Source organism: Carassius auratus, chromosome 34 (assembly GCF_003368295.1).
Source record: "Carassius auratus strain Wakin chromosome 34, ASM336829v1, whole genome shotgun sequence".
Classification (NCBI taxonomy): Eukaryota; Metazoa; Chordata; class Actinopteri; order Cypriniformes; family Cyprinidae; genus Carassius; species Carassius auratus.
In genome coordinates, this window is record NC_039276.1 from 5,332,811 (window position 1) to 5,359,338 (window position 26,528).

A 26,528-nucleotide genomic window follows, 5' to 3' on the forward strand; every position below is an offset into this window, starting at 1 on the left:
GTGAATTTCCTGATCACCTTCACTAACTTCACTTTATGAAACCTTGTCAGTGCTGCTGAAGAAGTTGTATCATACAGTGCTCTCTTGGTGTCGGGCTGGCAAATGCATGCTTTTTCAAGTTCCCATGTTTCATCTTTTTAACATTTTTACATTTGTTTTGACATGCAGATTGGTAGGTGGCATATTTGGCTAAATGCTTGTTATTCATATTTTTTTTTTATTTTTTATTTTTTTACAGTTACAAAAGATCGAGAGGATATTGAAGCAAAAATTGAGGAAGAGGTCAAAGGTAGGATCTTAAAATATAAAACTTATTTAATAATGATGTCTCAGTAAAACTATAAAATTTAACATTTCTGAGCATACTGTATTGCATGCAAACACATCCTCTTTAATGGGAACAAATTTCATATGTTACTGTTGGATATGTGTATGGTTGGAATCATGTGTTTTGGATAGCAAGCAATTTGATCAGTAAAATGCTTGCTGTGAAGCACTTTGCAAAGTTTTGCATCTGTTCATTCCCCTTTGAAAAGCATGAAGGATATGGTACTTCTTGGTTGTTTTAGAAGTAAAAAGTGCAGGATGATTGTCCTTTAAAAGTTCCAGACCACAGGAAATTATGTTTTAAAAGATATGGAATTAGCCACATCTTTTAATTGCTTCTTATGTTTCTTGCATCTGGAACACCTTCCTGCAAATATTTCTTAGACTGGCTTGCAGATAGCGGTATGTGATTAATGTTGTTTGCTTTTTAAAATAACATGGTTATACGTGTAAACTATATTAGTTCGAATAAACGCCTTCTCAAAGAAATCTAGAGCTGTTTTAATGACCACACTCTTCTTTTATCAATAGAGAGTGATGTTTCTCTATATCTATGAAAGATTTCCGTCATTTTAAGGATTAGAAAGGGCGTTTATTCATCATTCTGCAAGTCAGGTAAGGAATGTTTTAGGATATATATTCACCAAGTTAAATATATAAGAGGCTCTTTTGCGAAACAGATCAGTATTATTTGGATACGTATTAATGCTTTGAAAAGAAATTTATGCTTTGAAGAACTGTCCACAGAAGAAGGAACAAAACATCAAGCGATTTTCGTGTCAGAATCTTTTATAAAGACTCAAGTCTTGCGTTTATTCGAACAAATATGGTGAGTGAATTTGTTTTTTTTATGGCTTTGTGACTTGATGCATGCTTTAATATATCTATTAATATTCTATATTCAGTTTCTTTAGCAAACTGTGCATTTTTGTTGAAATTTGTCTCCTTTTTTTCCAGAGTTGTTTTATAATGAAGGAGCTGAACACATGGAAAAAGGAAGACCACTATCTAGTGAATTTTCAGACCCAGAAGAAAGTTTAGATCAAGGTCTTGTAGCCCCATCTGAAAACATTAAACCCTCCTTCACCAAAAAGCTGAAATTTCAGTCTGTTGTGGAGGGTGACACTGCTGCTTTTAAATGCAAGCTAGTTGCAATGCCATCTCCAACGCTATTGTGGTTTCATAATAACAGACAAATACAGAAGGAGCACCATCGTAAAATATATACAGTTAGTAAAATGCATATGCACGCAACCAGTTTAATAATTCAGGGGATTAAAGAAAAAGATTCGGGCAGCTACAAAGTCATGGCAATTAACACTGAAGGATCTGCTGAAACCACAGCATCACTTCTTGTATCACTGAGGGAAGAACAAGATGTTACTTATTTCAGTCATTCTAGATCTTCAAACAAAGCCCACTCGAGCTCAGATTCATTAGCTGATTCAACAAAAGAAAGAAAATTTAGAGTAGATCTAAGATGTGTTGGCTCTCCTTTTGACAAAACAGCTAAAGGGAAAACTAAGGAACGTCATAGATCAAAAAACACTCTGTTCCGAACAATGTATTTTAGAACTTCATCACCATCAAGAACCGACAGGGACAGCAAGTTTGAGACAGCATCTGAACGTGCACGCTCTCCAACTCCAATGTATGAGAGATACGAGAGGTTCAGTGATCGATACAGTGATATATACTGTGACAGATTCACAGGACGTGACCGATACAGTGATAGGTTTAGTGATAAATTCAGTGACCGGTGTAGTGATAGGTACAGCGACAGATTTAGTGACACAGACAGCCTTCATGGAGAGGTTAAAGCTAAACTCAGTCTCTTGCAAAAGGCTGTCAAAAAGAAAAAGAGACTTTCTATTTCTACAATGTCCTCATCTGAGTTTGAAGTGGAATCAGTTACAAGTGAGCCTTGTTACACAGATTATGTTGAGAGACTCAGAGTTAAGCCTTCTACTTTGCCTGAAATTCAACATGTTGTTTGTCCTGGTGAGCATGGTGAAAGTGGTAGAGGTTCAGCAGAATATCAGAGTAGACTGGAGAGAATTACCGGAATCCGCTCCCAATCAATTGATCGAAGAGTTAGGCACTCCTTTGAGCCTCAGTCAAGATCTAGGGCACTTCAAATTATGAAGGGTGAACTTCCTCTAGAAGAAACTTTAAGAAAAGATATTCAAGATGATGTATCTGATGCACAGATGGATCAAAGGACCACATCAAAAGAGGAGTCAGAAAAGGAGATAGAATATGATATTTTAGTTCACAAAGATAATGCTAGCCTTAGTCAGTGGGATGATGAGGCGCAGACTAAGGCAAAAGAACCATTTGTCTTGCAGTGGTTAGAGGCAGGAGAAGCTTCCAAACAAGCCAGCAATACAAAGGAGATAATCTCATCACACGAAGAATCAAAAGAGTCTTCTAGATCCAAGGTAGTGAAGCCAATGAAAGAAATATTTTTTGGTGATGAAGTTAAAACAGTTCCTGTACAGAAATTAGAACAGAGAGCTATGTCTGTTGAAAACATCCTTGAGAAAAACCTGGAGAGTGAGTGCTTAGAAAGTGAAGATCAGTTCTTAGCTCAGCGCATTAGAAAATGGCAACAAGATGTTCAGTGGGATGAAGCACAGCAGGTCAAAGCAAAGGAACCTTTTGTGTTGCAGTGGTTAGAGACAGGACAAGCTTCCAATCAAGTCAGTGGTACAAAGGAGATCAGTCCATCATATGAGAAGCCAGCAGACAAAGAGTGTACAAGAGGAAATGTAGTGAAAGTAAAGGAGGAACAACTTCCTACTGATGATGGTCTTCAACACGAAAGTAAAAGGGCTCCTGTACAGGAATTAGAGAAGAGAGCTGTTTCTGTGGAGAACATCCCTGAGAAAACCTTGAAGGGTGATCAGTTCGAAAGTGAAGATCAATTTTTGTCTCCGCATATTCAAAAATGGCAACAAGATGTGCAGGTTGATCAGGCAGAGTCTGATGTGCCCCGAAAGTCAGAGAAAAAAAGCTCTTATTTTCATGAATCTTTGGGAAAAGCCCAAAATGAAGAAGCAGCAGCTTTAAAAGCTCAAAGAGAATCCTCATTTACAAAGATTTCAAGATCTTCATTCAAAGAAAAACATCCACATGAACGCTTAGGTGAGAGTGAGTTACATTTATCACGAGAAAGAATAAATGAGTTAAAAAGCGAAAGCGATCCTGTGAGTGAAAAAGAGGCATTGACCCAACGTATCATGAAATGGCAACAAGATGTTTTGACTGTGCAAAAACAGGCTGTTGAACTAGATCCTGATTGGGGTGGTGTAACTGAGAGTGCTTTAGAAAGAGCAGCATATAAAGATGTTGAGGTTGAAGAGATGAATAGGAGATCACCACAGAGAACAGCAAAGGAGAAGTGCTTTAGTGATGTTTCTTCTCAGTCCTATGTAAATGATAGGTCTAAAACACATAAGCAGATTCTTTCTGAAGCTGATAGTGAGAAGTTAAGGACTGAAAGTGATTATTTTGTCAGTGAGGAGGAGGCTCTAGCAAAGCGCATAAAAAAATGGCAACAAGATGTTCCAATTGAGCAAGAAGAAAGTGTTGAATTAGAATCTAATTGGGCCATTGCGGAGCATGGGCAGTCTTCTCTTGAAACGCCTGAGACAATGTTGATGTCCACAGCTTCACCAACAGGAAAAGTTCTGTCGTATACAAAGCCTGAGCAGTTTGTGACCGATAAAATTAGTACAGATGTGACTAGATGTATTGAAAGCCGATATTTGGGTAACGAGAATGTAGTTCAGCGGCATCAAGGTAATGTAAAAGATGTAACAATGCCTAGACAGGATCCTGATGTAATAAAGCAACAGAAAACCCTCTCAAAACAAGAAATGCCCAGTGCTACTCCCACTGCATGGAAAATCTCTGTAGTTAAACCGGGAGCACCTGTATTTGTGACAACATTAATTCCAGAGGTTGAGGTAAAGAGAGGTGAGATGACTGAACTAAGCTGCCAATTCCAGGGAGATCCCCCGCCCTCTGTATCATGGCTTAAAGATGGACATCTTATAATGAGAGACCCAGATTATGATGTTCGTTCCAAAGCAACTTCATCAACACTAACCATTTATTATCCAACTATTGACCATCAAGGTCTGCTTACTTGTAATATTGCAAACAAACATGGAAAAGCAAGTTCATGTTGCATATTCAAAGTAACTGAAGATGTTCCGTCAAGGACAGAGATTGGACCTCCTCAGGAAGTTAAAATAACAGATGAGTCAGTGTTCGCTGAAGAAGAAATGATTGAGGAAGAACTTAAGTCACTAACGAAACCCAAGATAGACAGCAAATACACATTGCAGGTGCCTCAAGCTATTATCCACATACCACAAACTTTAGGCTCATCTATTCACTCCTCACCAGTTGAGATCAGAATAACTGCTCCAACTCCAGTGCTAGAGATTGTTGATGAGGCTAAAGGCACATTTGGGCCTGTTAAACAAACCTCAGAGTCTCCTGCTGATGATGGGACCTCTCAGACCATGAAGCATAAGTTCACATTTTCTTATGATGATGGCCATGGAGCACCCCGGGTTGTTAGAGAACTAGAGAACATTAGTGCTTCAGAAGGACAGACTGCTATGCTTGAGTGCATCATTGTTGGTGTACCAACACCTGAGGCCGTCTGGTCCCATGATGACGTTTTCCTTGATCTTAATACTAGTAAATATAGATTTGAGGTACAAGACGAATGTTACAGCCTTTTTATTTACAATTTTACTTGTCTTGATGCTGGAACATATAGATGTATTGCATCTAACAAATTTGGGCAGGTTGAAAGTGTTGCTGATGTGTCTTTTGATTCTGCAACTTTGGACTCTGGATTTTCATCCATTGCCATGTCAGAGGTGGATAACCAAACAAGATCTTTTGGCTTATTTTCAGAAATCACCAAAGTTGGAACAAAGACTTTATCAAGTTCTTACACTCCATCCAAAGGTAATGTTCCTCATTATGAACATTTAACTTCAGTCAGTCCTGCTGGATTTCAAGATATTAGGAGAACCTATGATCCCAATTTCCCACAGCCAGATGCCCCTAAACTCATTAAGCAAATTAAGAAAACTGCTTCAGACATACCTGTAATAACAGGCTGTGGTTTGCAGTCATCTGGGGCAGAGGTTAAAGTGACAAAATTAAAACAAGCATTTGAAGCACCAACATATTTTATAGATGAGCCTGTTGATCCAACAGTACAGTCTAAGGATGAGTCATCTTTTCCTATAGAGGATATCCCAGAGTTTTCTCTTGAGCCTGATCAATGTGAAAAGGAACAAACAACTTCAGTTCTCTCTAGCAAGGACAGGATGGAAGATCTTACATTGACTGCAGCTAAGATCCTCCCATTAAGAGCTTCGCCAGAAGTTACAGAGACAGTTCTTGACCACATAGAATATACTTTAGAAGAAAAGTCAGAGATGAGAATGTCTTATATAGAACCAAAATTATTTGACTCACAACATTTTGTATCTTTGGCAAATGTTACTGAGGTCCAACATTCGCCAACTTTAGTCAGACCCCAGGCTAGATTACCAAAGAAAATTAACCCAAAAGATGTTAGCCCTAAAACAGTTCCGGATAGCTCAGTTGAGCAAAGAATTATACAGGAGGTGGTATGTGTTAGGCAAAGTGGCATTGATAACTCTGAAGCTGTCAAGTCAGTTACCAAGGAACAGTCAATGAAAATGGGCACCATTACTATTCGAAGAGCAGAAGATGAGGACATGCCACAAGATAACATCAATCCAGTTAATATAAAACATGATAGGATGGAAGCGACAGATATAGAAAAACCAGTTAGTGTAAAATCCAAAATTGAGGTTGAGAGAGTATCGCAATCTGACTTGGCAGATCACCCACAACCACAACAGAAGAAAACTGCTAGGCTCGGAGTTGCTGGTGTTCCCAAACTTGAGGAAGAAGAAGTAACTTTTAGTGCTGTTTATGACTACTATAACCCACCAACTGATTGGGGAAGACCTTTGTCGCCAGAGTCAGAAATGTCTATTGAAGTAGGTAGCACAGTCAGTGAAGAGATGGCAGAAATAGAACGTTTCTACACACCAGCTTCATCCACAGAAATTTCTCAAATTCAGAAATCACCAGAATCTTTCCATACCCCCTCAGAGACTCCAGGGGGTGTCATGACTCCTCCCAAGTATCCATTTTCCCCTGTGGAACATAAGAGACCCTCAACTAGCTCTAGTGAAGATTTTTATTCCCCTGCAAAATTTCTCAATTCTCCAGATGATGAGGGTATTGAAACAACTCCCCCTGTGTTTACTATCGATGAGGGTATGATTCTTCCAGAAGGACGTGGTTCACTAGGTTTGGGGACACTTCAGGAAAAGGTTCAGGGAATTCCTCCAGCTTTCCTTAAGCCACTTACAAAAAGAAGAGTTTTTGAAGGCGATTCCTTACAGTTCTGTGCTGAAGTATTTGGATTACCCACTCCAGAAGTGAAATGGTTTAGAAACAAAACTGAGCTTGAGGCAGATGAAAGGACTAGTATTGAAAGAGATGGTGATAACATTGCCCTTGAAATTAGGAATATCACAAAAGTTGACCAAGGGGAATATATCTGTGAGGCTCTTAATTATGTTGGTGAGGCAAAAAGTGTTGCTTTCGTTATTGTTATATCTCAGGAAGCAAGGCAAATGCTACCCCCTCCTGCTGTTACCCATCAGCATGTCATTGAGTTTGATGTTGAAGAGGATGAGGATCTGTCAAGATCTCCCTCTCCTCAAGAAATCTTGTTGGAGGTTGAGTTAGATGAGAATGAGGTGAAAGAATTTGAAAAACAGGTAAAAATTGTCACCATTCCAGAGTACACAGCGGATAACAAAAGTATGATCATATCCCTTGATGTTCTGCCAAGCATGTTTGAGGAAGGGGCTGTGGATTTTATAACTCAAGAAAGCGATGACTTAAAAATAGCTTTTGAAGTGACAGAAATGCCTCCACGTTTCATAAACCCTATTTATGACATTGAAACACCCGAAAACACAAACGTAATGTTTGAATGTTCCTTAATGGGTATTCCCTCACCAATAGTGTCATGGTACAAAGGAAATGTAAAGATTCCTATGGATAAGAAAAAGTACATCTGTAGCTCAGATGGTGATAATCATTTTTTGAAGATTCTCAAAGCCAACACACATGACAGTGGCATATATACATGTCGAGCCATTAATGTTGTTGGTGAAACACTTTGCAGGGCGTCACTTATGGTTATGAATCCAAAGTCATTCTCAGGCAAAACAAGGGGAAGAGAACTAACTGCAGTTTCTCTTGGCAGTGCAAAAGTTCAGCCTCAGAAATTTGACTTAGTTGTTGGGAACTCATCATTTGATGGAGAACAGACATCAGAGATAGAGCTTGAATTTGAGTTCCAGCAAGAATCTGATGAGTCGCAGAAAGCTGTCAGACTAGTGGCTGTTACTGATAACGAGACAAGTGAGCAAGGAGAAAAATATGTTAGTATTAATTTTGATGTCTTTGCAGAACCCTCAAAAGACGATAAAATAGAATTCAAAGGCAAATCAACAAATACTTGTAGTTTTCAGTTTCAGGTCACTGAAATCCCCCCGAAATGTATAATCCCACTGCAAAACGTCACTGCAGCTGTAGGTACACCTGTAATGCTTCAGTGCTTAGTGAGCGGCAAACCAAATCCTACAGCAGAGTGGTACAAAGATGGTGCTCCAGTAAAAAATGCTAGATATATTATCCAGGAGAAAGCATCAGGGCATTTCAATCTGCTTATAACAAATGCAACTCCCAGTGATGCTGGCGAATTCAAATGTGTTATCCAAAACATAGCTGGTTACACAGAAACAACTTCATTGTTAAAAGTGTTTTAATTTAACAGCAGTTTAAAAGGTTAATTGATTATGAAACTTGTTTGCTGTTTTGTTTACTTTGAATAGATGTAATGTAGTTCACATTTTTTATGTATGTTTATTGTGACATTATTGTGAAATTATGTATTGTACATTATTGTGAAATTATGTATAGAAACTTTTGTTCAATCTGCATTCAAAATTGTTTTTCAGTAGTATATATTTTAACGATCCCTAATTTATTGAAAAGATCCGATTTGATCCTCATTTATTCTTGTGTCTTCCACTTGGGTGGTGTCCTGGGTCTTTCTTTTTGTTGGTGAATTGAGTTCAGGTGAATTTCAAACACAGTTTTGAAAGATATTTATTTCCTCACAATGCATGCCCAGTATAATAGATAAAAGTAAATTTTTCAACAAATTTATTAATTTAAATGGCATGAATATTAATTTCCACTTTTGTGTATTTTTTTCCCATTAATGTTGCCATTGTGATCTGAAATAGATCAAGGAAATATAATTTGGATACTTTTTAAATTGTTTGGAGATAATAGATTTTCCTTGCTCAAGTTCATAATTTGCATTATTAGTAAGGCTGCATAGAGTTAGATAATAAAATCTGTTTTTGTTGTATAGTTTGATCATGTTTTTGTAAAAGTAGTGGTAATTCAGTTAAGGATTTAATGGGTTGTAAATAAAAAGAATGATAAAATAAAGTTTAGAAAAATATATACAGGGATGATAGCTATAGTTTTCTTATGTGTTATTTCATCAGTTATAATATATTAATTTTGAGTTAGTGAAACTAGTCAAACCTTAATTGATAGAAATAATAAATCTCAAAGAATAAATCTGTGTGCCATAATTTCATTAGAAACACAAATGTGTTGTTGTACCCATTTATTGTAATTCTGTTAACATGAAAAGTAAATAAAATTATGATGAAACCATTTACTGTTATTTAGCATTTTTTCTTTTTAATCTCTTAAGGGCATTATTATGTCCGCTTCTTGACTAATATTGAATGACCTCTTTATCTTTCTTGTGTTTTCTGAGGATAGTTTGGTGAATCTTTAATCCCATTATTTTCATACAGAATTTTCTAGCTTGACTGTGAAGACCGAAGAAGAGGAAGAAACCTACAGCACCTCACTACATTTACCTGAAAAATCAAAAACACTTGAACTCAAGCCAGAGCAAAAACGTTTTTCTAGTACTTTGGAGAGGAAAAAAGAGAAACCTGTGTTTCAGTCCAAGCTTACACCTACTGAAGTTACCATGGGGGAGTCTGTTAGGTTTACTGTCACAGTATCTGGTTTTCCAAAACCAAAAGTTCAGTGGTTTCACAATGGTAAAGTTATCACTTCTTCAACAGTTTATAAGTTTGTAGAAGAGAGAGATGAGTACACTTTAATAATAACAAAAGTCAAGAAAGAGTATGAGGGAGAGTACTCTTGTACTGCCAGTAATAGATTTGGCCAGACCACCTGCAAGACAATGTTAAAGGTTCAAGTGAGTCAATTATCAGCAGCAGAAAAATGGGTGGAACAAATGTTCAAACTACCAGGGCAACCACCATGCTTTACCACACAAATCCAACCTGTGCGGTGTGCAGAGGGCAGCGAAGTAAAATTTCAATATAGAGTTACTGGTACTCCTTTCCCTGATGTTCAGTGGTTTAAGGGTAATTCTCAAATTAAGTCAAGCCAGACCTGTTCTGTTGTAAGTAACCCAGATGGCTCTGGCTTCCTTATCATGAATAATATCCAACAGAGTGACAGTGGACTCTACACATGCAAGGCTGTCAATCCATTTGGGGAGGCAAGCTGCAGTGCAGAGCTGATAGTATCCCACAAAAAAGTATCTGTATTTCATAAACAGCAATTGGTTCAAGAGCAAAAAAGTTATAAGGTGTCCATGAAAGAGGAAGCCACTGAATCTCGCTTGTACAGTGTTAGCCTACCTGGACAGGCAGGTGCTAGTTTGCAGGGAGACCATCAGGTAATTTACACCATTGGCACAGAAGATAGGCAGATGGTAACGAGTGAGCAGGTTGACACTCTACATGACTTGGATGTTTCCATTGCAACCATGCACAAGGAGCAGGTGACTCATCAAGCTGCTGTGTTGCAGTCTCATGAAGTTCAAGAGAGAGTCATATCTGCTTCAGTCCAGCCACAACCAGTGGTAGCAATGCCTTTGAAACAGCTCCAGATGGCTACCATGACATCAGCAGTTCAAGAACACCAAGGCTTCACAGAACAGCACTTTGAACGAATCAAAAGTCCCGAGGTTACAGAGCTTGAAATTGAGAAAGAGCACCCCTCACAGGTAATGTCTGCCTTAACTGAGAGTGTAACTCCACTGACGATTGTCAAAGCTGAGCCATTATCAACCAGAGAAACAGAACAGATCAAGGCATCTCCTGAGCCCAAGTATCCAATATCAAGTCACCAAGTTGAGACCAAACTCCCAATTGTTAAGGAACATTCACAGGTTATACCGCATACCCAGCAGGAAAAGGGCTACCAGGTGAAAGAGGGAGTGAAAATTCTTTATAGTGCAGTTTCAACTGAGAAACAACAGATTACAGAAGGTCACTCTAAAGAACTGTCAACACAAGAATCTACCTTTCAGACATCTGTGAAAAAAGAACCAGCAAAACCAATTGTCCTTTCAATTAGTGAGACTGCTCAGACTTTATCAAAAGAGCAGAGGTTATCGACACACAAACCAGATGAGGAGACCGCATCTTTAGTCAAAGATAGTTTATTTAAATCCGCTCTTGTTGCTGAGGAAAAGCATCCACTCCAAGCTGATCAGTCAAGTTTGATCCCAGGTTTAGAAAGTGCCATTTCAGTGCAGTCCCAGAGAGAAGAAGATCAAGTTCTGCATTTACATGTCATCACAGATCAGGATATTCTTCCATCTGAAGGCAGGTTCAGCAGTGAGAAGCCAAGCCCAGAGAAAGCAGATGCTCAAAAATGTCCTGTTCCTAAGCATACAGTGTCAGTGGATTTACAACAGACTGTGACATGTGAGGAGTCTTCTCCTTTTTCAGCACAAGAAACAAAAATTTTCATTCAGCCTGGAAAGGAAGCTCCTGCCCCTTTGCATCTTCAGGCAGTTCATTTAGAAAATACGTTGACTAAAGAAGGGATAATCTCGATGGAAAAGCCAGATGAACAGATTGCGGTACAGAGACAAGAAAAAGCCCGCTATCATGCTGCGAGTACCGAAGAGAAAAGAGAGCATATAGCAGATTATTGTAAAGATCTTGATGTGTCTGTTAAAGGTGTGCAGCCTGAAATCATAAAAGAACCCAAACCTGAAAGTATCCTTCAAGTCTTTTCAGAGCCTGTGCCATTACCAAAGGAAACACCTTTTGTAAGTGATGTTAAACAGCAGCGTGCCCTAGTACAGAAAGAAGATCACTGGAATATTGTGCATGTGCCATCTGTGTCAGAGAGTCAGGACATAGAGGAAGGGCACACAGAGAATATAGGAACAATTGAGAAATGTGTGTCTAAAAGTGAAGTTGAACCCAAAATTCCATCTGAATTAATTTATGTTGAAGAAAAGGCTATTTCGACAGAGAGTAGCATTGCTCTTGATGCCACAGAACAAGATTTCGCAGTTCAAATTCAAGAAGGACAGTCTGTTAGACAGTCAGTATTAATGGAAGAAAAACGTGTTATCAAAGGTGAGCTATCTCAGGATATTACAAAATCTGAAACATCCAAAGCAGTTGTCAGTAAGCAGAAGATGGGAACTCTTTTGGTGTCAGAGTCAAGAGAGAGCCAAACTCTACCCAGAGAGCTCACTTTTGTTATTTCGCCTCCAAAACCACATTCATTGGACATTAAGCACCAATTAAAAAGTGCTCTTGCAACTGCTGTTGCTCTTGACCAGCCATTGATCCTGGCAGATGTAGTTGAGAGTCTAGGAGCTATAGAAATTCATGAGGTAAAGGAAAGGAAAGAACCCAAATATGTCATGTTCACATATCTTATTACTAGTGCAAGTGCCCCACTTGAAATTACAATTGCTTTTGAAGGCGAGTACCCCCAGACTGCTGATATCAGAAGTGAACTTAAAGCTGCTTTCTACTCCATTGTTTATCGAGAGCAACAGGTTATGACCTCAGAGCAGCCAGGCACAATGCAAATTGACAGGCCCCAAAGATTACAGGTTACCAAGGCTTCTACAAAAGAAATGCTTTCACCTGTTGTAGAGATGGTAAAATTGACAGAAAATGTAGAGCCTTTTACATCACCAATGTCTCAGTCTGCAACTGTGAAAACTGAAGCAAAAGTCTCTTTTCAGTCCGTAACAGCTAAAGAGCAAGCTTTTGTGCAGCAGTCAACATTTCAAATGTCAAGTGAATCAAAAATTGAGATTCAGCAGTCCATCCAAGTTGAACGACAAGAAACCAAATCTGTGACAGTAAAAGAACATGAGAAGAATGTAGGGGCAGTAGGTATAACAACTGAAAGGGAGGAATATATAACCGAAGCATTTATAAAATTAGAGAAAGAAGAAGTTAGACAGGAGGGTTACCCAGTTTTTGAAAGCTCCTTGGAGGATATTGAAATAGACGAACATTCAGAGGCAAAATTCTCTTTGACTATTAGACATGTAAAGAAAGTAAATTGGCTTTTTAATGGAAAATCAATTAAATCTGGCAAAGAGTTCAAGTGTTCCAAAGACCATGATACATACACATTAGTAATCATCAAGGTTACGAAGGATCATCAAGGAGAATATACCTGTGAGGCTGTAGGTGATGCTGGCAAGACCTCAACATCCTCTCACCTCATTGTGCTCTCAAGAGGTTGGATTTATGGGAATTATTTTGCCATCCCATCCCACATGACTAACTCTTACCGTTCATAGCTAAAATAGACACGCTTCAGCAGACATGCTTTTTCAGTATCTCCACACCAACTAATAGAAAATATCTTTGTATTTCATATGAAGATACCTTCCTAATGTCTTCTTCTCTCATCATCTTCACAATTCTGCGATTTTGCCACCATTTTCACATCATTGAAATGTTAGCATGTCTTCACTTCTTTACATCAACTCTTAACCTGCTGGATCTCTCAGTGTCATTCCAAGGTTCACCTCCTCCTCCACTCCTGCAGTATTTTCCACTTTACATTTTTTTTCCTCTCTGGGAATTGGTTATGAAATACTCCATTGTTGTTTTCTTCATCAGTCATTGAGCACCTCATTATTGATCTTTTTTTTTTTTTGCATGCATGCCAAGATATCAAGTCATTATTTCACACCTTATTCAATGTTTTTTCACTCCCTCATAGCAAGATCACCATTACTCTTCACAGTCACTCTTTAATGAATTAATTTTTTTACTGCTCCATTACAGTGACCACAGAAATTGGCACTTTTTGAAAATACCATATCTGTAAAAATGAAAGATGGTTAAGGTGTACATGAATGGTTACATTTAACCACTTAACCTGCTAAACTTCGTATACAATTTTTTTGTAGAACATTTCAGGTGTTTAAAAGTGCCAATCGATGGTTTCTGCTTTTCATGCTCATACTCATTACTTGTCAGCAAACATGTTAAATATAATGTACTAATTTGCTTTTTGTCTGTGTGCACTATTCAGTGCCACCTGTTTTCAGGCACAAAATTAAAAATCTGGAGGTCAGTGTTGGCAGTCCTGCAAAGTTTGAATGTGAGATTGAGGAGGCTCCAGGTGTGACCTTCAAGTGGTTCAAGTCTGGTTCTGAGCTCAGACATAGTGACAAATGCAGGATCATCAGTCGTCTTCACACCTCATCTCTGGAGATATATAGCCCAACAGTTGCTGACAGTGGAGAATTTACCTGCAAAGCTTCAAACCGCCATGGAAGTGACAGCTGCTCTGCTCAACTAAGTGTGACTGGTAAGAAAAATATATCTTTCTTACTGTCTATTTGTCTTCTTGACTTTTCTTTGGAGTTGACATGCTTTGTGTTTGATACTTTGTTGTTAAAGTTATTTATTTATTTTTGTTGAAATCTTCTTTTTATAGAAATTTTCCCGCCAGAATTTGTATCAAAGCCTGATTCGATGACTTTATTTGTGGGAAAACAAGCAAAATTTCAATGTGTTATTTCTGGTTCTGAACCAATGAATGTTGTCTGGCACAAAGACAATATTGCCATTTCACTTGATGATCACTGCAAAGCGTCCTCTGACAAGAACAAGTATTTTCTTGAAATCTTGAATTTACAACAAAGTGATCAGGGATCATATCTTTGCAAAGCTTCAAACAGTGTTGGTACAGCTACATGCTGTGCTGAACTAAGGGTTGTAGACAAACCCAACTTTGTGAAGAGCTTTGAAGCAACCACTATTGCTGTGGGAAACACACTACGTCTTGAGTGTCAGGTAGATGAAGACAGTGGAGTTTCCATCACCTGGATGAGAGATGGCAAGAAACTTCATACTACAATGGACTGTAAACTAGCTTTTGAGGAAAAAATAGCCTGTCTTGAGATTCAGAAGGCTAAACTCAAAGATACGGGTACATATACCTGTACTGCTGCCAATGACGCAGGGAGCAGCAGTTGCTCTTCTAGTGTGACAGTGCAAGGTAAGACTTTGAGACTAATACACTTTGTTAATGCAGTTGATGCTGTTCTTATTTGCCATAGATAGTATTACTGTGTCTTTTTACTGTGCACTTGTCCCTTATCTATATTAAGCTGTCTTTTTCTTAACTTTTCTTTTTCTTGCAAACAAATCAAACCTCTTTTTCCTGCATTGCATTTTAACCCTTAGAACCTCCAGTCTTTGTTAAAAGGCTGGAGCCTAAGATCTTATGGAAACAAGGAATGTCATCACGTCTGTCGTGTACTGTCAAAGGATCAGCTGAACTACATGTGACTTGGTTTTTGAATGACAAACCACTTAGTTCTTCAGAAAAACAAAAAATAACTTTCAAAGCTGGCCAAGCCACACTTGAGATTATTAACTTATCTGAGTCTGACAGTGGAAATTACACTTGTGAAGTGATGAATGAGGCTGGCTGTGAAAGCTGCACCTCTCAAGTAACTGTAAAAGGTAGTACTCAAGATTCTTACGTTCTGATTTATTGCTCATTACATTGCGATAGAAGAGTCATCTTAAATCTTATTGCTCTTATTGCTCTTAGAACCTCCTGCATTTAAAAAGGAGTTGCAAATGGTGGAGGTAGTCAAGGGCAGCACAGCCCAGCTTGAATGTGAAGTTACAGGAACGGCTCCATTTGAGGTGACCTGGTTTAAGAATAAAAACCCAGTATCCTCTGACAAGAAGTATAGTATTGTCTCAAAAGAAACAGTTGCATATTTGGAAATCAAATCATTTGAAAGTGCAGATGTTGGAGATTACCAGTGTTCCATTTCTAATGACGTTGGCAAAATAACTTCAAAAGCAGTGGCAAAATTGAAAGGTTGGTACAATCACTTTCAATCAACTAAACATTTTATTAATTTTTTTGGTTAACTTTATTAAATGTGAAAATTATTATGGTTTATTTTCATGCAGACCCACCATTGTTTGTAAAGAAAGTTGAGAACACCACTGCAGTTTTAAGCAGTGCTGTAAAACTGCAGGGAACTCTGAAGGGCTCTGCCCCTATCACAGTTCAGTGGTTTAAAGATTCTGAGATAGTCAGAGATGATGATCCTAATATTACCACGACTTTTGAAAACAACATTGCTATTTTGGCAATAGCAAATGTGGCCATTAACCATGGGGGTAAATATACTTGTCAAGCTGAAAATGAGGCTGGAAAACAAAAATGCGAGGCTACAGTATCAGTTCAAGGTTAGAATTAAACATATTAAGCATATCGCTATATTCAACCTTGTGTTTTGTTACACTTTTAGCATTATTATTGATTTATTCATTGATTTATTTCATTTTTGTTAAAGAACCAGCTAGATTTGTTGAGAAACCACCATCCATCAGTGTGACTGCAGGTGACTCTGCAACTCTTGAGTGCAAAGTTTCAGGAAGCCCAGATCTCAAAGTGAAATGGTTCAGAGATGGCAAAGAGATCACAGGAAGTCGAAAATGCAAAATCTCTTTCAAAGATAATGTGGCAGCTTTGAAAATTCTCTCGGTAGAGAGGGGTGACAGCTGTGAATACAAAGTTGAAGTTTCTAATCGGGTTGGAAAAGAGCAATGCTCTTGCTCAATTGTTGTTCTTGGTTAGTGCTATCCTTTCAAAATTATCTTTCATTTTCTGCTTGTGTGTGTGCATATTTTTTGAAATGGTGTTTTACTTTTGTTGAGCAGATAAAATAATACCCCCAACTTTCACAAAAATGCTTAAGAAGGTAGATGGTAATGTTGGAGGTTCTATTCAGTTGGAATGCAAAGTGTCAGGATCCCAACCTATAACAATATCTTGGTTCAAAGAAGGAAATGATATTACGACTGGAACAAAATATAAAACAGAAATGCAGGAAAGCACGGCAATACTGAAAATAACTGATTTAGAGACATCAGATGCTGGGGTTTTCACCTGCCGTGCAACTAATGCTGCAGGACACAGTGAAACAAGTGGAACTGTTTCTGTTAAAGGTTAGAATAATCAGTCATATCTCATTGATTGAAAATTTGTTTTGTATATGGTTGTTAAAATAACCTCTTCCCTCTTCAAATTAACTTTAGAACCCCCAGTCTTCTCTTTGAAACCTCAAAACCAAGATGTTATACCAGGAGCTACAGTTGTCCTAACAGCTGCATTCACTGGGACAGCACCTTTTATTATTAAGTGGTTCAGAGAAGACAAAGAAATGTTAACTGGAGGAACTTGCTTCATCAAGAAAGAAGCCAGCTCAAGTTCACTGGAGCTGCACTCTGTGAAGCCATCTCAGTCTGCAAAATACACTTGCCAAGTTTCTAATGATGCTGGAAAAGTCTCATGCACAGCTGCCTTATTTGTGAAAGGTGCCTTTTCTTACTCTTGATGAATTGTTTTGCCATTATCATTATTTTTTTTTTTACAGAATAATTCTTCAGTTAAATCATCTTAATGGGTTATTCTCTTTTTCTTTTCTTTTTTTAGAACCTCCAAAATTTGTAATGAAGCTTGACTCGACTAAACTAGTATTGAATGGGAGTCTTGCAACTTTGGAATGTAAAGTCACTGGCAGCCCAGAGATCAGTATTAGATGGTATAAAAATGAAACTGAAATTAGCTTAAATGATAAATACCAAATGACCTTCATCGACTCAGTTGCGACACTACAAATTTCCAATTGCTGTGTTGAAGACAGTGGAGATTATATCTGCCAAGCATCAAGTGAAGCTGGCAGCGATAGATGCAGTTGCTTGGTAACAGTCAAAGGTTTGTTTAAAGTTGATCACCCTACTTTTTACGGATGTTAAAGTAATTTCACAGTGGTTACTTCATTAGCTAATTGGTGCTTTCTTATCTCAGAACCTCCCGAGTTTGTGAAACCTTTTGAATCCAAAGAAATTGTTAAAGGCACAGATGTTGTGCTGGAAGGAACAGTGTCAGGCTCAGCTCCCCTTGAGATTTCCTGTTTCAAAGACTCAAAGCAGATCCGAAATGATAGAAGACACGTCATAAGCCTGACAAATGATGTAGCAGCTCTTCAGATTTTAAAATTTGAACCTGGGGATGCTGGCAAATATCAGTGCACTGTAGCAAATGAAGTAGGGCAGACCTCCTGTGATTTTCATGTTACTCTGAAAGGTTAGTAAGAAGAAGAAATTCTTGGATTTTCGTTTATGTTAGTGAAGGTACAGTGATGTTCGTAAACATTGTGCTAATAACATGCTTACATTTCATATTCTTAAATTAGAGCCACCATCATTTGTGCAGAAGATGGATAATACAGATGTCCTCCTTGGTGGTGAGGTTTCCTTACAGTGTGTTTTGAAAGGGTCATTGCCTATGACCATCTCTTGGATGAAAGATGACCATGAGATCAAGGAATCTGAGCATGTTCAGATATCTTTTGAGAACCAGACCGCAGTGGTGAACATTTCTAGTGTGCAATTAAAATATGGTGGAAAGTACACTTGCCATGCACAGAATGAAGCTGGTAGTCAGAAATGTACAGCAGTCTTGGCGGTAAAAGGTGTGTAGTAATTAATGCTAATTTACATATTTATAATATCGCTTTTTTCCCCCCATCAGTGACATTTTACACAGTTTCTGATCATCAGATTTTCATGTTATTCTTTAGTCATTATATACATATAGCTATTTTTGATTTAGTCCTATTTGCATGTATTTATACATGTTTTACTATACACAGAGCCCGCAAACATCACAGAGCAAGCCAAGTCTGTCAGTGTTACAGTAGGTGATCCTGCCACTCTAGAATGCAGATACTCTGGTTCTAAAGTTCTTAAAGCAAAATGGCTAAAGGATGGCAAAGAGCTGACATCAAGCAAAAAGTACAAAGTGCAGAGCACTGATACAAGCTCCATATTAAAAATTCTTTCTGCTGAGAAGAGTGATGGTGGAGAATACATTTTTGAGATTTCAAATGATGCTGGAAGAAGCAGTTGTGAGGCAGTTGTGACTGTTTTAGGTTAGTATGGTAGAAAAAAAATTGCCATTTGTAGGAATTGGATATTTTAGATCAACTCTGAGATTGAAGCTGTTATATTTTCCCTTCGCTGTAACAGATCAAATAATCAAACCTTCGTTCACAAGAAAATTGAAGGACATGGAGAGTATAAAAGGATCTTTTGCACAGTTGGAATGTCTGGTCTCTGGATCTCATCCCATAACTGTCACTTGGTTCAAGGAAAGTAAGGAGATTGTGACAGATGAAAAGCACAAATGCATATTCTTTGAGAGTGCGGCATCTTTGGAAATCAGTCATCTTGATAGTTCAGACAGTGGCAACTATACCTGTATTGCTAAAAACCAAGCAGGCACTGTTCAGTGTTCGGGCACGCTGAAGATCAAAGGTTTGCCATTACCGTTGGCTTTTATAAATAAGTATTTAATTGGTTAGTTGTAAATTGTATTTTATATCTTGTTACACCATCTTATCATCTTGTTTTATGCTGTGCCTTTCAGTGAGTTTTATTTTCATTTAAACTTTAATCATACATCTTACTTTTATATGCAGAACCTCCAGCAATCATTGAGAAGCCTGAATCGCAAGAAGTTATACCAGGATCCAGAGTGCAGTTTAATGTGCTCGTGTCTGGCACGCCACCGCTAACCATTAAGTGGTTTAAAGATATGAAAGAGGTTTCATCTGGGATTGACTGTTCTGTTCAGAAAAATGACACCTCTAGCTCACTGGAGCTCTTTTTTGCTAAGCCTTCTGACTCTGGAGACTACGTCTGTGAAATAAGTAATGATGTTGGATCAGATTCTTGCCAAGCAACACTCTTCGTGAAAGGTTTCCACAAAAATCATTTCTAACTACTTTTCCCCCCTAAACCTTTTGTTAAATGCTTAAAAGAAATACTTTCTTTTTATTTTTACAGAACCTCCCAAATTTACCCGCAAACCTGAAAAAGTAACAGTGGTAAAACCAGGCCAATTGGTAGTTTTTGAATGCCAGATTACAGGCACTCCAGAGATAGACACATACTGGTTCAGAGATGGGAATGAAATAATTTCAAGTGACAAGCATAAAATGACTTTTGTTGATTCTCTTGCACGGCTTGAGATAAGTAGCAGTGATATCAAAGACTGTGGAGTGTACTACTGTGAAGCCCGGAATGAGGCGGGCAGTGAGAGCTGTAGTATGGAACTAAGAGTGAAAGGTTAGTACTATGTAGTGCATTTTATAGGTGTATAAGTAATTTGAAATGATCTCTCAAAAAAAAAAAAAAAAGTCTGGCTAGAGCATAGATTTTAAACAGTTTTTATTTTGAGCTTTCTTCTTTTTTCAGAGCCCCCAGTTCTTGTCAAGCCATTAAGTACTCTTGAGGTTGTGAATGGCTCAAATGCATATTTTGAATGTCAGGTAAAAGGCACAGCTCCTTTTGAGGTGACCTGGCAAAAAGATTTAAAGGACATTAAATCAAGCCTCAAGCATGTGATTTTGCAGAAGAATGGTTCTATAATGACTCTTGATGTACAGAAATGCGATGCGTTAGATGTTGGAGAATATCAGTGCATTGTAGCAAATGAAGTTGGGAGTTGTTCAAGTCAGACCACACTCAGCATAAAAGGTTAGAATTCAGTATGATAAATTTTATATCCATGATTTTATCACTATTTATACTATTTAACATTTCACATTTCCTATCAGAGCCCCCATCGTTTGTGGAGAGGATTGAGAATGTTGTCACAGTTCTTGGGAAAAAGGTTGAATTTAAATGTGTTGTAAGAGGTTCACCACCTCTTTCCATACAATGGCAGAAAGATGAAAACTGGATTTTGGAGGATCCTTCAATTGAGAGGACATTTTTAAACAGTATTGCTACTTTGAGAATCCCTGTGTGTGAGTCCATCCACAGTGGAAGATACACCTGTCAGGCTGTGAATGAGGCAGGGCAAGAGAAGTGTTTTGCTACCCTTGTGGTTCAAGGTTGGTTGTTTTTGCAAGTGTTTTTTTTTTTTTTTTTTTGTAGCTGTCCATCCTAAAGGCTTTTATAAATATGTTTGTTATATTATCCCCAGAGCCACCTCAGATAATTGAAAAGCCAGAGATGATTAATGTCACTGCTGGAGATCCAGTAAGTTTTGAGTGCAAAGTTACAGGCTCTCCTGAGCTGAAAGTCAAATGGATTAAAGATGGCAATGAAGTTATGCCTTCAAGACAGCACAGCCTCAGCTTCATCAATAATGTCAGCCAACTTAAAATTCAGTCTGTCCAGTTGGAAGACAAAGGAACGTATGTGTTTGAGGTGTCCAACCACATCAGTGTCTGCCAGTGTAAAGTGACATTAAACGTGCTAGGTTAGTGCTTATTCTTGATTAATGGAATAATTAGTATTGGATGAATTTTAGTGATTTTTATGATCTTCACTTTTCTTTGTCTTTGTCAGAGCAAATAATCCCCCCATCTTTCATTAAACCTTTGATGGAGATGGAGGAAATTATGGGCACAAATATTCAAATTGGATGTAAAATATCTGGCTCACTCCCCATAACTGTGGAGTGGATGAAGGATGGAACTAAACTGTCAGGAAGAACCAAACATAAACTTCTTAAGGACGAAAACAACGTGTCTTTGGAAATTGAATGTTTAGAGAAAACCGACACTGGAACATATACTTGTAAACTTACAAACAAAGCAGGCAGTTGTGAATGCAGTGGTACACTGAGGGTGAAAGGTTAGATTATGTAGTATTTAGTAGCATATTTCATTCTCACAATTATCTTAAGATCTCTGATGGCTGCCAGTTTCTTAACAGATGTGTTTGTCTTTCTTTCCCATTAATGATTTAGAACCACCAAGCTTTGTGCTGGTTCCAGAATCACAGGCTGTCATACCAAATACCACTGTTCGGTTTAAGAGTACCTTTAAGGGAACATCTCCCTTCACAGTGAAATGGTTCAAAGATGACACTGAGCTGATTTGTGGACCTTCATGTTTTACCGGCCTGGAGGGCCTCTCATGCTTCCTAGATCTTTTTGCCGTTGGAGTATCACACAGTGGAACTTACTCTTGTCAAATAAGCAATGATGCTGGTACTGCTAAATGCACCACAACCTTGTTGGTAAAAGGTTGGAACTCTTTCAAGTACTCTTATCAGCGCTCTTCATTATCGTTTTTCATGCTTCACCATTTGCATGCTCTTGTATTGCTTATACAAACTGTCTGCCTGACTTTCATCATCATCATCTTACTTCATTCTTAATGTGCATCATTACGCTTTACTCCGTTTAAGCCATCATCTGCCTCTTGTCTTCTGCCATCTTTTTGAAATCATCCTCAGTGCTCCATTTTATATATTCCATTAATCATTATGATAACATTTAAAATTTTGGTTTTACAGAACCTCCAGAGTTTGTACAGAAACTGCCAGCTGCCAAAATAATGAAGATGGGAGAGCAACTCCTACTTGAATGCAAAGTTACTGGCACAGCTCCTCTGAAAATGAGCTGGTACAAAAATGACGCTGTACTCAGCGATGGTGACAACACGAGAATGACTTTCGATAACTCTGTGGGAGTCCTTGAAATTTTCAAGTGCAGCTTTGAGGATAATGGAGTCTACACCTGTGAAGTCCAGAATGATGCAGGAACTAAAAGTTGTAGTACCACACTCACAGTCAAAGGTTAGACAGTAGATGGATCTTTCATTTACTAGTTTAATGCTTGTGCCTTTTCAACATGCGCATTAATTTACTATTTTTCAGAAGCAGTGTTATTTTAGTGTTATGTGTCTTCTATTATAATTTCTATTAATATTATGAATTTGCTTTTTTTTCAGTTGTAACTTATTTGTATTTCAGTTTTAGTTTGTTCAGTTTATTTTCAGTTAGTAATTTTAGTGCTTCTAATTAAACTTGTTTAAGTTAATTGCCAAGGGGAAAAAATAATATTTTCATTTAGTATTTTTTTCCAATCTAATATTTATTTTATTTCAGATTCATAGTTGTAGTTTTTGATGATAACCCTCTTCAGATGATATGATTTATTGATTTATTAATTGATTGTAATATGCATAAATGCTCACTTTAATTTGAATTACATTTTTGTAGAACCACCAGCTTTCCACAAAGTGCCAACACCAGTTGAGGGGCTGAAGGGCAAAGATGCCAGTCTTAACTGTGAGCTGAAAGGCTCAGCACCTTTTGAGATAATGTGGTTTAAAGATAAAAAACAGTTAAAGGAGAGTAGGAAGTATAAATTTGTGTCTGAGGGATGCTCTGCAACTCTCCACATCCTCGGACTGGAAGCATCAGATGCAGGGGAATATGAGTGCAAAGCATCAAATAATGTAGGAAGTGATTCCTGCCAGGGCACTGTGAAGCTAAGAGGTCAGTAAGATACTATAGTAGTTCAAATAAAAGTATCAAATAATTTTCCCAAAAATGATTTAACACGACACGTAGTTTTAAGATTTCTGATGACTCTCTTCCTGACATTCAGAACTGCCAGCGTTTGTGAAGAAATTATCCAACATGACAGCCATCTCTGGTGAGGAAGTGGTTTTGTTGGCAACGGTCAAAGGCTCGCAGCCTATGACTGTGTCTTGGGTTCAGGATAAAGACCACATTCTCAGAGATGGCGACAACAGGAAAATTACATTTGAGAATAATCAGGTCACACTGAAGATCTTTAAAGCTGACTCTACAACTGCTGGAAAATATACATGTCAGCTGAAAAATGATGCTGGAGTAGCTGAATGCACAGCAAACCTAACTGTCCTAGGTTTGTAAGAAAAATGGATTTCCCCCCTTAAGTATATATCTTGTATGTATTATGTAAATTAACATAAATTATCTAAATTTCTAGAACCTGCAGCAATAGTGGATAAGACAGAGTCAATCAGTGTAACCGCTGGTGACACTGCAGTCTTAGAATGCACTGTATCTGGAACTCCAGAACTTAAACCAAAATGGTACAAGGATGGTGTGGAGTTGTCTTCAGGCAGAAAATACAAAATCACCTTCTCAAAAATGATCTCCAGTCTTAAGCTATTGTCAACAGAGAAAAGTGACACTGGAGAATACACATTCGAAATCAAGAATGAAGTTGGCAGTGATAGCTGCAAAATGCACCTCACTGTTTTGGGTTAGTGATGTTAAATATCCTTGTATATAATATTTGTTCCAATCTTAGACTTGCATGTGATTTCTTGTGAAGCCAAAAGCTGAGAATCTTGTTTTTGGTCAAACAGACAAAATCGTTCCTCCTTCGTTCTCACGAAAACTGAAGGACACACAGAATATTGTTGGCAAAACTGTTGAAATGGACTGCAAAGCCTCAGGGTCTGCCCCTCTCACCATCTCTTGGTACCATAACGAAGAGGAGATTAAAAGTGGACCGAACTATGAGATTACATTCGCTGAGAATACCTGCACATTGAAAGTGCCAACTCTGAAACTTTCAGACTCGGGCACATACAAATGTAAAGCTGTGAATAGTGCAGGAACTGCAGAGACATTTGCGTCCTTAGTTGTTAAAGGTTAGTGTTTAGGTGTAGAATCATTTACAATAAATACATGTAAAACTATTGGCTAAGGCACATTTCACAACCTTCTTCCTGTCGTGTTTGCTATAGAACCCCCCTCTTTTGTGACCACACCTCAACCGGTGGAAGCCCTCCCAGGCACAAATGTCACCTTTACAGCAACCGTTCAAGGAAGTACCCCAATGAAACTGAAATGGTTTAGGGGCAGTAAGGAAATAGTATCTGGGAGAAGCTGTGAGATTGCTTTAAGAGGAGATAATGCAATTCTGGAGCTCTTCAACATTGATAAATCACATGCTGGCGAGTACACTTGCCAGATCATTAATGATGCTGGGAAGGAAAACTGCACTGTGAACCTTTTTGTTAAAGGTTAGTTTTAATTTAGTTAATGTGAGTAACTATTTCCTGAATACTTGTTATAGCGGAGATTTGTTTCTCACATATATATATGCCATCTTTCATTCAGAGGCTGCACATTTTGTCAAGAAGCTCAAGAACCTGTCTGTTGAAATGGGCAAGTCTCTGATACTTGAATGTACATATGCGGGAAGCCCAAAGATTCTTGTGAAATGGCATAAAGATGGTCAGGAGATTTACTCCTCTTACAAGTACAATATTACTACCACTGAGAGCTCCTGCATCCTTGAGTGTCTAAACAGTGATAAAGAGGCTGCTGGAAAATACACTTGTGAGGTTTCCAATGATGCTGGACACGACACTTGTGAAGCAGCAGTGTCCATCTTAGGTTTGTTATTGAATAAAATTGCTTAATATAAGCTACTGTGAAACCAAATCAAATTGTGCATGCTTGTCTTCATGGTATGTATACTGTATATATTTTGTCACTTTTAGAACCACCAATCTTTATTGAAAGTTTGGAGCCTATGGAGGTCACTGCAGGTGATGCAGTTTGCCTGAAATGCCAGATTGGTGGCACTCCTGAAATTAAAGTGTCATGGTTCAAGGCAGATGGCAAAGTGCGCTCTTCTCCAACCTGTAAGATGGAGTTCTTCAAAGGCACTGCCTGCCTGAAACTAGCTAAAGTTGCCAAATCTGACATTGGTGAATACACATGTATGGCAGAAAACAGCATAGGATCTGCCTCTTCCAGGTGCCTCTTAACTGTACAAGGTGATTCGAATTTTTCTTCAAAGCTTTGAATCTATCTCTTAAATGTCTTAAATGTTCTGATTGCACTGTGTCACCATATATCAATGTATTTTGCTAAATGTTTTTCTTTTCAGATGTGAAAACACCACCGTCTTTCCCTAAAAAGATAACTAGCATTACACAAATTGAAGGACAGGCTGTCCAGTTTGAATGTCGTGTTGCAGGATCCTCTCCTATGGAGGTCTCTTGGCTCAAAGATGGTGAAGCTCTTAAGAGCGATTCAGAATACACAATGTCTTTTGACGATAACTCTGCTGTCCTAAATATAGTCAAAGGTGAAATGAGACATTCTGGAGAATACACTTGCATTGCAACTAATAGTGTTGGAACTGCTTCTTGTAGAGCCAAGCTCACACTTCAAGGTCTGTTTTTTTCCTTTATTTCTGTTTATTTATTTTTCTCTGATTAAATTTCTTTCCTGTGTCGTGAAACACACTGAATTGAATGTTACCATGTCTATACAATTGTGCTGTTATCTCTATTTAACTCTACAGAGCCAAGATATCCACCTGTGTTTGATAAAAAGCTCATACCTGTGGACGTGACAGTGGGAGATACTGTTGAACTGGAATGCCACATGACGGGATCATTGCCAATAAAAGTTACTTGGTCCAAGGATCACAAAGACATCCGCACAGGGGGCAATTATAAGATATCATGTGTGGATAACACTCCACATTTGACAATTTTGAAAGCTGATAAGGCAGACTCTGGTCGTTATTCTTGCCATGCTAGTAATGATATTGGGAAGGACTCTTGTTCTACAGAAGTTTCTGTTAAAGGTATTTGGTCACTGCCTGTGTCTTCATTGTCTTGGGACTGACCAGTGGTGCTTTATTTCTTTTATGTTTTTGTCTTCCATTCTTCATGCCTTTGCATTTAAGTTTTTCTTTGCTTGCAGTAGGTCAACAGGTTGCACTGTTGAGCATATGTCACTCTTTTTTTACTCTTAATTTTGTTCCATGCATTAAGGTGAAAGAAACTCTTTTTGTCTATCATGAATGTATTGTCTAACAACACCTCTATTTATTGT

The 26,528-nt window shown here is 38.1% G+C and overlaps 1 protein-coding gene across 50 annotated transcripts in view; it reads left to right on the plus strand.

Annotated features, from left to right (window-relative positions):
• ttn.2 (titin, tandem duplicate 2) overlaps nucleotides 1-26,528 on the plus strand; it is a 158,506-nt gene that overhangs the window by 22,479 nt on the left and 109,499 nt on the right. For all 50 annotated transcript variants that reach the window (XM_026218872.1, XM_026218879.1, XM_026218877.1 and 47 more), the window contains exons 36-66: nucleotides 239-289; nucleotides 13,861-14,139; nucleotides 14,269-14,832; nucleotides 15,021-15,302; nucleotides 15,394-15,672; nucleotides 15,768-16,049; nucleotides 16,157-16,435; nucleotides 16,524-16,811; nucleotides 16,902-17,180; nucleotides 17,299-17,580; nucleotides 17,674-17,952; nucleotides 18,062-18,340; nucleotides 18,521-18,799; nucleotides 18,897-19,184; nucleotides 19,349-19,627; nucleotides 19,716-19,997; nucleotides 20,127-20,408; nucleotides 20,489-20,767; nucleotides 20,860-21,138; nucleotides 21,228-21,515; nucleotides 21,631-21,909; nucleotides 22,182-22,463; nucleotides 22,890-23,168; nucleotides 23,281-23,562; nucleotides 23,647-23,925; nucleotides 24,032-24,319; nucleotides 24,416-24,694; nucleotides 24,792-25,070; nucleotides 25,178-25,456; nucleotides 25,570-25,857; nucleotides 25,990-26,277. In XM_026218872.1, coding sequence (XP_026074657.1) covers nucleotides 239-289; nucleotides 13,861-14,139; nucleotides 14,269-14,832; nucleotides 15,021-15,302; nucleotides 15,394-15,672; nucleotides 15,768-16,049; nucleotides 16,157-16,435; nucleotides 16,524-16,811; nucleotides 16,902-17,180; nucleotides 17,299-17,580; nucleotides 17,674-17,952; nucleotides 18,062-18,340; nucleotides 18,521-18,799; nucleotides 18,897-19,184; nucleotides 19,349-19,627; nucleotides 19,716-19,997; nucleotides 20,127-20,408; nucleotides 20,489-20,767; nucleotides 20,860-21,138; nucleotides 21,228-21,515; nucleotides 21,631-21,909; nucleotides 22,182-22,463; nucleotides 22,890-23,168; nucleotides 23,281-23,562; nucleotides 23,647-23,925; nucleotides 24,032-24,319; nucleotides 24,416-24,694; nucleotides 24,792-25,070; nucleotides 25,178-25,456; nucleotides 25,570-25,857; nucleotides 25,990-26,277 — 8,781 coding nt within the window. The remainder of the gene's footprint in view (nucleotides 1-238; nucleotides 290-13,860; nucleotides 14,140-14,268; nucleotides 14,833-15,020; nucleotides 15,303-15,393; nucleotides 15,673-15,767; nucleotides 16,050-16,156; nucleotides 16,436-16,523; nucleotides 16,812-16,901; nucleotides 17,181-17,298; nucleotides 17,581-17,673; nucleotides 17,953-18,061; nucleotides 18,341-18,520; nucleotides 18,800-18,896; nucleotides 19,185-19,348; nucleotides 19,628-19,715; nucleotides 19,998-20,126; nucleotides 20,409-20,488; nucleotides 20,768-20,859; nucleotides 21,139-21,227; nucleotides 21,516-21,630; nucleotides 21,910-22,181; nucleotides 22,464-22,889; nucleotides 23,169-23,280; nucleotides 23,563-23,646; nucleotides 23,926-24,031; nucleotides 24,320-24,415; nucleotides 24,695-24,791; nucleotides 25,071-25,177; nucleotides 25,457-25,569; nucleotides 25,858-25,989; nucleotides 26,278-26,528) is intronic.